Genomic DNA, 12,114 nt, shown 5'->3' with positions numbered 1-12,114 from the left:
TTTATCTGTGTGTGTGTTTGCATGCATTCATTGTATGTCCTTCCCATGAGTGTAAAAACGACCTTTTTTTTGTTAAACAGAGGCCATTTTACTAATGCTGACATCATTGTTGCAGAGCGGAATTGGCGGGCGGGGTTTCTCTCTCACAGGACCTCACACTGGCTCTGTGACCAGTTCATTACCCTCAAAATCAAAAACATGCTACGCTAACGGCTCAGCTTGTCCATGTCATGTGTGTGTGAGGAAGAGTTTGTGTGTCCTTCCTGTTTATCTCATCATGTTTACCATCTCATAGTACACACATAATTTGTCTGATGTGCTGGCATCTGGCAGGGACATAAAAACCAGACGTGTAACGGCAAGTAGAACACATTGCAATAAATAAAGACACTTATTTTTAAGACAGACATGGGGATGATCCTGCTTTGAAAACCTGACACACATGTTCCAACGCCCCCTCCGACCAGGGACAGCCGGCCAAAGAGCAGATGCAGAACTCATATTCTCACACCCACATGGCAAATATGCTAAGAACAAGCATGTGTATCAGTCTTTATACATGCACTTGATCAACCCCCCCGCCCTCCCTCTTGTGGAAGAACATGATTAGTATGTGTCCATATGACTACATTATTATGGAATGTTTTATGTCCAACATCTGGAAGGTTGCCAGTCTGGATTAGTGTGTCACCACTCATTCACCACAGCTGGATCATCATCATTGTCATTACTTTTGATCTCGTGGTTATTTCCTGTTAGCAAAACACAGTCAGACATGATGATATCTCTGTCTCTCCCCCTTGTGTAACGTAAATGTATAATGTCTCTATCTGCTCAAGTGCCATTGCTTCATGATTAGGTTCCCCTGACAGAAATTGTGCTAGATGTTATGTCACAACTTGGGAATGTTTTGGCAGAGGAGAAAGACTTGGAACGGGGACAAAGGTTTTGTTTGAGGTCTCTCACATGCAATTCAGTGGTGGATGAGAACATCGGTGTGTGAGACAGAGTCAAATAGCAATTGCTTCTCATTTACAAGAATCACATCTGGCCTCATGCTGTACTTCACAAATTTGATTCACTGATATGCTTTTGTTCAGTCTGCGACAATGACAGGACGTGTTTTTACAGCACTATGACAACTGCTAACAGGTTCTAATTTCTGGTCAGGACCTGTGTCAGAGTCTGGCCCTGCAACAACAAGCAACAAGTCTAATGTTTGCCTGTAAATCTTTCCCCTTTAATCTTAATATCTGCACACAAATCACTTTTTTGAGAAATTTGAGAGGTTAAATTTTCAAGTCAGTGTGAAAACACATCAGAGATATACCTAAAGACATATTAGGAGTTAGTAAGGTTCTCTTAAAATTGTTGTTTGTGTTTACAGATTTGAAGATGTGGGCGTTGGTGGGGTATTCTGTCTGTGCCACTGTGTCTTTGGACAGCTGTTTGACGCCAAGCTGAAAGGAGCGCCACGTCTGATCTGCAGCGTCGCCGGGTCACCTGGCCTGCCTGGCAAACCTGGTCCCAGCGGGCCCCCAGGAGCAGATGGGAATGTGGGTATCCCAGGAAGAGATGGCAGAGATGGCAGGAAGGGTGAAAAGGGAGAAAAGGGAGACACAGGTATAATATGAAAACCTAAACAGATACAGCATTAGTTTATGTGTGCCAATAAATAAATACTACCAGTCTGTGCGAGAGAAAAGCTGACATAGAAACATGTTTTTATCTGACAGCTGGTATAAGCAGCTGGCAAAGAGCAGATGAAATGTTGAGTTCCACCGAAAAACCATTTATAGCCTGGCTATAAAAATGAAGTGTCAGACAAGCTATGTAGGAGCTGTTTAGAATAGCACCCACTGCAGGCTTAAAGATGAATAACAAATCTATGTAAACAGGAATACCTAACCAGGAATGGAAAACAGCATAGAGCCATTCTAAACTTCCAACTTTCAACTATAAACCACAGCCTTTCTCATAAAAAAAAAAACAACAACAACACAAAAAACAAGTGGTGCCCCGAATACTTTTTATCCTTACTTTGAAGGAGCCAGGATGTTTCAGCCAGGAACATTGTTACATGTCATTCGCCATCTTTTTCTTTCTTATTCCCCATCATCGCTCTATTGATATCTGATAACCCCCCCAAATTAACTCTAGTATGAAGTCCCATGCTCAAAAACATAAAACCCAGCCAAGTCTGTGATTAATAATTCTCAACATTTATATATCACAAAATACATGTTTTTTTTAAAAAATATATATTTTACAGAAACACAAGCAAACAGGCTTTTGCCATGGTCTGACTAGAGTATAAAATGTCGGTAGTAGTGGACGGAAGTAGCTTTCAGTACATAGTAGATAGTATAGATGAGATCATGCTACATGAGAAAAAGAGAAAAATATCAGTGTGTTCTTGCTGTACCCTGCTGCTTTCAGTGCAGTTTTAAGGCATAGTGAGTTTCTTTCCAATTGGCTGCTGCTCATATTTTATACTACATACTCATATTATTATGAGTATTAAGAGAGGCTGTTCTGGCTGAGCTTACAGTTTAATAAGGCCTGGATGACCTGCAGTTTATGTTTTGCATTGCAGCAGTTCTACCAAATTTGGACATGTTATACATCTGGTTCTTAACCCAAATGAAAGCTTTTCCAAGTTTCCAAACAATTTATCATGGTCGTGCACAGCTTGGTTTACATTTCTTTTTTTTTTTTTAGATCATTCAGAGGGTAAATATTTCATGTAGGTAAACCTGGCACAACACAAACAATTTATCATGGTCGTGCACAGCTTGATTTACATTTCTTTTTTTTTTTTTTTAGATCATTCAGAGGGTAAATATTTCATGTAGGTAAACCTGGCACAACATTGCAAAGATATTTGGAAGGACCGTATCTGTCTCACCCAGCAGTAATACTGCACTGATACCATCTATGCAGTCTGACCTGCAGTAAATCTGTCAGTGATAAATAAGCGTCATACACCTGTGTTTTCCATTATGTTTGGAAACAGGAATTCAGACACACACCTAAATCTGAACATGAAACTACATATTCAGAATAGCACACTGTTCTTGCACAAACATACAGCATATGATTCACAGTGTCTCTTAGCTGCAGGGTATTTACTCTGTCGATGCAGTCAAATGGATATAAGACAGTTTACATGGATCGAGCCAAAACTGTGCTTTCAATGTCAAGGTGGCTGTGTTCCAAGGGTGACTTAATACATGACGCTGGGTGTGGAGTTGTGTTTCCATTGACTGTTCCTTTCATAGTCTGGTTCAGCAAGTGCAAAACAGAAACGTATATCAGGGCAGTGACAAAAAAAGTAAAGAAAAAGCATCAACAACGATGCAGAAATTTTGATCCCAACACAATTTTTCTGTTTCAGGGTTGAAGGGCAGGGTTGGCCCAACAGGTAAGATTGGAGACAGAGGTGACCGTGGCCCTGCAGGGAAACGAGGCCCCACAGGAGAGAAGGGAGAAGTGGGCCACCTGGTCCTCCAGGCCGTGAAGGACAGAAAGGGAACAAGGGCCAACAAGGGCCACATGGCACTCCAGGAATCTGCAAATGTGGCAGCCTGCTGCCTAAATCTGCCTTCTCTGTGGGAATAACCAGCAGTTACCCTGCAGAGAAGACCCCCATCAAGTTCAATAAGGTTCTGTTTGATGAGGGTGGACACTATAACCCACAAACAGGCAAATTTATCTGTGCATACCCAGCATTTATTATTTTTCATATGACATTACACTGGCCAACAAACACCTGGCTATTGGTCTGGTGCAGAACGGCCAGTATCGCATCAAAACCTTTGATGCCAACACAGGAAATCACGACGTGGCGTCTGGGTCCACTGTAATATACCTGAACCCAGAAGATGAGGTGTGGCTGGAAATCTTCTACCATGACCAATGGTTTATTTGCAGACCCTGGCTGGGCTGACAGCTTGTTCTCTGGCTTCCTCCTCTACGCTGACACAAACTACTTTGACACACTGGCAGAGGACTATGCATAGAACCTGGATAACACAAAACTAAAGTAAAAACTGCTAGTCACTGTTGTTTTTGGTCAAACTATATTTTTATACAAATGTTTGTACTGCTAGTTATTGTATTACCATAGAGACTTATCTACTGATCATATGATTTGATAAAGCTTGAATGAGTTTCTGAATTGTTTGTTAAGGGTGGGAGTCATTAATAAATTAAATAAACATTGCTGACATGTAGAGCTGTTTGGGGGTTTTCCTCTGGAAAAAGGCAAAACTGAAACATGTGTGAATCACAGAAATATTGCTGATATACAATCTGAAAAGTCAATGCGGGGCAGCCGTAATGTTGGTGTTGGCAAGAGGGCCAAACATAACAGCCAAGGGGAGAATTCCTGCTTGGTGTTATGCAGAGTGCATTTAATTTGTGACTTCTCGGACCCCGTAGTAAACGGTACAATACGTCACCAAGTTGTTTGATTGACAGTCCACCGCACGAATGGAAATCGAGGACAGCTGAGAGCGGGTTAGGCTGCACCGGCGCTTATTTCCAAGGTAGGTCGAGAAGTAGTTTATCTCGTTACTAGGCAGCGATAACAGCAGTGGTGCTAAGTGAAAAGATCTTGCTCGGAAAATTACAAACTCGAACACAAGCAACACGAGCACAGGGATGTATACAGTGCAGAAAGTTCGCCGGTTATAATACAGATTAGCCCACAACAACAACAGACATAGTCGGGCCGCTTTAAACACCAGATAATTTGTTTAAGGATAACTACCACCGTCACCCTGGCCTCCTCAAGGTACTTGTTCCTGCCTTGGTTTTTGTTATAATCCACGCTAATGTAGCTGCACGTCTCTGAAATGCCACTCTTAGCTATCTAAGCTAACCTAACGTTAGCTCTGCTTCAAAATGACTGCCTCTTTCTCTTCTAGTGATATTCGAGAAAAACTGCGAAAGAAAGGGCGTGCATTGCAAGAAACTTTGGTAAAAAACAGAAATGAGGACGACGACGTTCAGGTAAAATTATAACAGTTAACCTAAACGTTTGCTGTCCAAGGTAAACATTAAGTCTTCATTGTTACTGTGGACCGAGAGCGTCCTCACCCAGCATCAAACCAACAGAAGCCCTCCTTGACAAGAGTCAACATGACCTGGGGGAGCGGCTCAATTTGTACACACTCAAAGTTAGAAACACAGTTAAGAGAGCTGTTAACGTTTTAGCAAATGTAATTATACATAGATTATATATCATATTATAGGCTCTGGTTCCGTCTACCAAGTTGAGTGAGGAGAAACAACAAACCACGATGAAGGTTGGTGTGTGTCTGTTGCTGTAGCCTGTAGTTCCCCTCCTGTGTGCGCTGCTGGCTGCTCGACATCAACCTTTCTACTGTCTCCTCCCTACCAACGACCCTTCTTTCAGCTTTAGTTTGCTTTAATAGCAGTGTGGATGCAGGTACACTTTATGAATGCAGTTTTGCTGTTGCTGTTTGTCATAACTTTAAGTTTGTGCTACAAAAGGAACCTCAAGACAGCGACGAAGATGCAGGAGAGACACTGAAACGCACGTTAAGGGCTCAAAGACAGAGGCGGAAGAAAAGGGTACATCTTCCCCTAGCATCAGTTCTCATGCCCTTATTCTTTAATTGTACCCAATTATCAGCTTTAACAGTAAAAGTATTGATCACTGCTCAATTTCTTGCTATATATCAGCTGCTGGAACGGTCTGCAGCTCAGGATGATGAAGAGATATCCAACATTCAGCCTCACAGTGAAGATGAGGGGTCAGCTGGGAAGGCAGCTGACCCAGTTGTTTTGTCCAGACCTCCACCTGGTTCTCAGAGAGGTTGGTGCCCTACCTAACCTTTTTTACTTTTTGGATCTTTTGATCCTTTATTTTGAAGTGCATGGAGCTGTTTCACTTTCATCTCAACAAAGTGAGCCAGATTTGTCAAAATGCAGCCACACAACAGCTTTTCCCAAGTAAAAGTAAGTAATGTAAGTAAAAAATTTAATATAACAAAATGATTGTCTAAGTCTGAAAAGAAACAAATCTTAGCAGATGATCAGGCACTCAGTGGCAACATTGGGTATAAACTAGACGTATTTGGGTTTCAGTCTGTAAGTACTGAGGTTTGATCACCAGACCTATACATACTGAATAAATACATTTTAATTTTGTTTCATGATATGGCTGACGTCCTCTAGATCTCTCCTCAAGAATTCAGCATATTGCTGGCTCTCAGAATTTAGACAACTCTGTAACACCGGCGCTTGGAAGAGAGACCTGGAGAGCAGCCAGAGTAAGGTTCAACTTCCTTTGTTTCTCATGCAAACCAGCTGTTGTGTATATGAATTTGAAAGATGTTTGTTTGATAAAAAATGTCTGCCAACTGACAATCCCTTGATGAAAAGTGGTGCATAATAAATGGCCTCTCGTTTTCCCCAGTCTAAAGGTGAGAGCCTTTCAGCAGGAGGAGGCCCTTGCTTGAGCCAGCCAGTCGCCTACCAGAGCCTCAGAGACAGAGACACTGTAACAAGGTTTGACAGAGAGGTGAGCATCTACCCCAGTCTATCTGTGATTGTACCCCTTAGGGTACAACCCAGCAGTGGACGTTTAACTCCCAGTGTTTTTACCAGGTTGACCCCCGACAGAGCAGGAAGACATGATGTCCCTCTGGACCTCAGCACCAGGGTCAAGTTCAGAGAAGGCAGCAAGACGAGTGAGGCCTAAAAAACAAACAAACTCTTTTATGTACAAAATCATTTGTATTGTTGTATTTACATATTTATTTATTTTCAAATACAGGCAGAAAAAGGCTTGCCGAACTGCTGAGGAGGCATACAATTTCTTTACTTTCAACTTTTGAGCCAGATCCACAGGATGGGAGTGAGAGGAGTAGCAGGAAAAGAAAAAAAACTGAAAAAAGCAGCAACAGAGAGGACAGAGACAGAGAAGGAGGAAATGAAGCTAGAGAGCAACAAGATAGTGAAGCAGATGAAGATAATCAGGATGAAAATGAAGACCAGGTAAGGACCACCAAACAATATGGCACAACATTGTACCAAGTTTACATACATTAAATGAGAAATACTATTAAACCTCAGGGCCTCTATTTATATTGTCCATTCAGGTCATTATTTTCTATGGCTTGTACACACATGTCAATGTGAGGGTGCTGAACATTTAATTTGACATTTTGTTGCTCAGTGTGCGTATTAGGGACCGTATTTATTGCATTTCTCCCTCTTTGATCTGTTGCATTATCTTAATGTGCATCCACCAGTGTGTGTCTTATCCTGATTATTTCCACCTGTTTGTAGCTGCAGTTGCATAAGACACAAGTAGGTTCCAAGTGCCTCATGTTCTTTGTCCTGCCTCAGAGTGGAAGAAGCTCCCCTTGTACGGGATGAAGAGGAAGATTTATTTGTCATTGAACAGTCGTCCCAAGACTTCCTGGAAGTGAGGAAAGCAGAGTACGTTGGGTACCGAAAACTTATTCAGAGAGAGAGAGAAAGCGAGCTTTTCTTTACGCCAAGTTTTCGAACAGGTATTCAGTTACACATTAAACCACCTGATTCACACCCACTATTCTCAAATACTTACATCAGCTTTGGTATTCTGTTCAGGATAATGACTATCTGCCTTTATTTATCATTGTCACAGTTCCAACCCTCCATTAAACTGCCTGAAAACATGAAGCCTCGTTATCTAGAGGACGAGGGTCTGTATGTAGGGGAGAGGCCCCCTGTATCGCTGACTAATGAGAACATTCTGGAGAACCGTATTTTGAAAATGGAAGAGTAATCTCAACCAACATGCCAGACAGCTCAACAGTGTCACTGGCTCTGAGCCCCCCTCTAAAACATGTCTGTCTCATTATTTGTCAAGGAAAGAAGTGGTTTGGAGATGATGGCAGGATTATGGCTCTGCCTGATCCCATAAAGGAATCATCCACAAGACCCCCTCTCTTCCACATGGAGGAGGACCTGGATCCTGCACTGCAGACTGTATACAGGAAGGTCAGATACACACCTACTGCGACACTTCGATCACCCCGTCTATTTGTCGCATCCAAAGGACAGTGCACATTCATATACAAAAGTGTTGCAGCGCCCTCAGATTTGAGTGTTCTCTAACCCCTTTGCCTTTTTGAAAAAAAAACCAAAGGGCAGTTTGGCATTTGGTACAAAGGAACAGGGAGGAGGGGAGCGTTTGTTATCAGGGAATAGAGCAGAGGTGGAGACTTACACATCTGTGATATCATCTCTACAGACGATAAATAGCTACATGAAAAACTGCAACTGGGTATTGTAGGCATTAAAACTAATACAAGCTGTGAAGTTTCCTTTAAAGAAGACCTGGCCTCAAAATTGAATGCTTAGCTTTTATTTGCATTTCCTTTAGTGTTAATGTTAGCTTTGGCAAGAAACAAGTTGCAAGAGTGCAGCTGCAGCTAATGGTTATTTTCATTATCAATTAATCTGCTGAGCATTTTCTCAATTTCTTGTTTGGTCTCTGAAATGTCATAACAATGGTGAAGATTGTCCATTACAGTTTCCTAAAGCCCCAGATGATGCTCTCAGATTGGTTATTTTGTTTGGCCAACTGTCCAGTTCTCAGAGATATTCAGTTTATTCTCACACACATGTCAAAGTAGAACCAGGTTATGTTTTGTATATTTTGCTGAAAAATTACTTGTTATCTAGTTGCTGATTAATTAAAAAGACAAATTGTTTAAGCTCTAAAGACAAGTTTTAGACCCATTAAATGTTTATTATTTTTTACCTGGAGAAATGACAAAACAAAAAATCTGTTACCAAAAGAGCTAAAGTTGATGAACTAATCAATTAATGGACTATTTGTTTCAGCTCTGGTAAAAATAGTGATGTTATCCATTGATTCATGAGGGATGGTTAGGTGTGTATTATTATTATTCAGTTCCATCAGATCGCATGGTCCATCTGCGTCCTTATGAGAAGCAGCCATTTCTAGATATTATTCTTTAATCTCAAATTTGGCAGTGGCTTGATTGTCAGTAGAGCCAAACTATGACAAATATGTAAACTCTGAACGAACCAACACAGATCCAAAGCAGTGTTCAGATCTGGTTCACTGGTTGGGAGTGTCTGAGTGGGAAACCGTGCATCCCCTCAGTATCATCAAAGATCCTCACATGTATTTATTTCTTTTTGTTCAGGAGACAGGCACACTGTCATATGTGATCATGTTAAAAACCACAGTGTTCATTGTAGTTCAGTTGGGTGTTGATGATACGTTGTTGTCACGAATGACTTTTCATCACAGCTATCCCCAATGATGTTATTAATCCTGCCAACTATTTCATGCGTCCTTTAAGCTTGCACACATACGTAGACACGCAAGCAAAGCATAGGCACTGATTATATTTCATTGCATGATGGATAATGTTATTCAATCCCACAGGCGCTTAAGTCCAAGTATGCAAATCTGTACATCACTGGTGCAGCTGATCCAGAGGGAGACTACCAGCTGGATGTTGACGTTTCTGGGCTGATCTTCTCCCATCACCCGCTCTTCAGTCGTGAACACGTCCTGGGCGCCCGTCTAGCTCAGCTCTATGATCAGTACCTCACCAGGCAGCATAATAACCTCACAGGACACCTTACTGATAAGGTAAACTCCACCAGCTGACTGCATCTGCATAGTAAAGCTATCATCACTGTAAAACTTCCTTGCATTCTTGAAGAGGCCACATATTGTATATTGAGTATGTTTTGTGTCTGCTGCAGTTAAATGGATTGAGGAGTGCACTGCGGAATATGCTCGAGATCCATGGCGGACAGAGCCTCACTCAGGCCATGCAGCAGAGGATATCTGAGTACAGTCTGGAGGTTCGGTGAGTTCCCCGGACCATCTCCCATTCCAGTCCTGTTCAGCCTACAAGCATGTACATCACCTTTTGCACTATGACAATCAATAATCCTGCTGTGTGTTTGTCCCCCTGAATATCGTAGAAACACCCGGCAACTGCGAGACAGTGAGCAGGAGAAAGACCGGACTCTTTTGAAGAACATAGTTAAAGTGTGGAAGGAAATCAAAGCCCTGAGAGAGTTTCAGAAGTTCACCAACACACCTTACAAGCTCTACCTCAGAAGGTCAATATCTGTGCTTTTCCCAAATTCAATCTGATATTGCTGTATTCATAGCCATAACAAATATTTACTGAATAATGTGTCCTATTAAAGTGTTCACAAATTCTTGTATCCATGTTACTAATGTGCTATATTGTCCACATTGGTTCCAGAGAGACTGTAGACCAGGCTTCAGATGAGCAGGAATATGAGGATGAAATCTTTGCAGAGGTTGTGGAATTGGAGGCTGAGAGTGAGGAGGATTATCAGAGGAAGCTGGCTGAGTACAAGAAACAACTGGAGGAGTGGAAGCTCTCAAGAAGAAAACAGGTGCCTACCTATTTAGTATTTATATAGATTAGTCAGTTTGAAATCTGGATAACCTCAAATATTGTCTGCATGAATGAGTATACTGATGCCTACACATATATTTCATGTCCACTGTTTTCAGAAAGCCAAGAAGAAGAAGAAAAAGAAGAAGAAGAAGGGCCAGGCACAGAACGACACAGAAGAAGAAGATGAAGACCAGGAGTTGAGCGAATCAGAGGGACCCCTTGAAGAAGGACCGCCAAAGCCGGAGCCTCCCGAGAAGCCAGACTTTGATTCCATAGAGCAGCGAGTCAGAGAGAAAGCCTCCAGGATACGCAGGAAACCAGGAGAGTCCATCCTGATCCCTGAGCTGTCTGCTTCTGGAAACATCACTGCCAGTGAACTCTGTCCCAAGTACGAGCAGAAAAATGGAGAAAGTCTCATACACTTATGTCATGATACTGCAACACAAAATAAGGCTATTGTGAAAGAGCTTCATTTGTATTTGAAACAAAGTGAAATGATCTCACCTCCTGGCAGATTTTTTTCTTTCTTTTCTACACTCAGACTTAGGAAGACAAACCACACTCTCACGGTGGTACTGTGGAGGTTTTTTCATCACTTTTGTTTTCTCCCTGTTCTAGGGCTGAAATAGCGCGAAGAGAGGATGTTGCAAGGCGCTCTCTTTTCATCAAGATCCTGTACAATGATAAAGAGGTTTCCCGAACCGACAGCCGCTCCCTGAACACTGATTTCAGAGTGCACTTTGGTCAGATTTTCAATCTCAAGATCGTAAACTGTCCCCAAAGTATCAATTTGCAGGTACAGTACATATATATTAAATATGCTGCCACTGATAGGCAGTTTTGGGAACTGTATTCCTTTCTCATCATTTCAGCATGTGTGTGGCTGTGTACTGTTTATGGGCAGGTATTTGAGGAGATTGGATCATCGTGTTCCCTCCTGGCTCAAGTGTTCGTCCCAGTGCCAGAACCATCAGTCTTGACTGGTGGCGTCCCTCTTGAGGAATTTGAGTTTAGCAGCAACCAGAGGGTGATGTTTGACCACGAGGGAGTTGGAAGCGGTAAATGTCTTAATTTGACAGCAGCTCACAAATATAGTCCCACTATAAGAAAGCCTTATATTTCACTAACTCATCAGCTTGTCATTGAGTCCCCGTCCTCCTGTCTCTCTCTCTGTATGCCTTGTCAGATGTCCCCCTCTCCTTTGAGGCCGATGGCAGTAACAAACAGACCCTGCTGACCTCTGGTAAGCTGTCATGCTGTGTTTCCTGGGGAATCGGGGAGGACGATGTCCCACTTGCCCCTCCTGTGTCTCAACAACCTGGCGGCATGCACAGGTAGTTTCAAGGACAGCATTGGTGGTTTTGCATGCTTTAGCCCTTAAGCTACAAATCCGGTATGATTTAAATCCCTGCTGACCATTGTTCTAAGAATACCACAGGTGTTTATATTCATGAATGCATTTTCCTACTCTCTCGCCAGCCCGTGGTTTCAGTTTATGTCATCATGACATAAACTTGGCAACTTGCTTAGACTTGAAACTTGTTTAATACAGGTAATCAAAAGTCTTTAGCATTGATCCTTTCAAGAGCTTGTGGGAAACACTGAATAGAGACATTAGTATTAATGCAAGATATTGCTACAAACATTCCCATGTTGCTTATTAGGG

General features: G+C 42.1%; 2 protein-coding genes across 2 annotated transcripts; both read left to right on the top strand.

Annotated features, from left to right (window-relative positions):
• Positions 1–1,387: 1,387 nt before the first annotated feature.
• LOC108879189 (complement C1q tumor necrosis factor-related protein 7-like) lies at positions 1,388–4,235 on the top strand (the record flags this gene model as incomplete). The annotated part of the gene is given in 5 exon segments (XM_018670384.1): positions 1,388–1,623; positions 3,398–3,496; positions 3,499–3,726; positions 3,729–3,915; positions 3,917–4,235. Coding segments are annotated over 5 exon segments (856 nt in total), but the record flags the coding sequence as incomplete, so codon positions are not given.
• Positions 4,236–4,341: 106 nt separating this feature from the next.
• LOC108879188 (coiled-coil and C2 domain-containing protein 2A-like) lies at positions 4,342–11,782 on the top strand (the record flags this gene model as incomplete). Its single annotated transcript, XM_051069125.1, is given in 20 exon segments — positions 4,342–4,353; positions 4,731–4,798; positions 4,932–5,016; positions 5,259–5,312; positions 5,521–5,601; positions 5,713–5,845; positions 6,208–6,302; positions 6,449–6,540; positions 7,384–7,550; positions 7,667–7,674; positions 7,676–7,802; positions 7,889–8,022; positions 9,446–9,655; positions 9,772–9,878; positions 9,997–10,137; positions 10,287–10,443; positions 10,565–10,836; positions 11,067–11,244; positions 11,353–11,506; positions 11,635–11,782. Coding segments are annotated over 20 exon segments (2,423 nt in total), but the record flags the coding sequence as incomplete, so codon positions are not given.
• Positions 11,783–12,114: the final 332 nt, after the last annotated feature.

This window comes from Lates calcarifer, unplaced genomic scaffold (genome assembly GCF_001640805.2).
Source record: "Lates calcarifer isolate ASB-BC8 unplaced genomic scaffold, TLL_Latcal_v3 _unitig_5_quiver_2711, whole genome shotgun sequence".
Lineage (NCBI taxonomy): Eukaryota > Metazoa > Chordata > Actinopteri > Centropomidae > Lates > Lates calcarifer.
The sequence above is the reverse complement of the archived record's forward strand: the minus strand, read 5'-3'. Positions and strand labels throughout refer to the sequence as shown.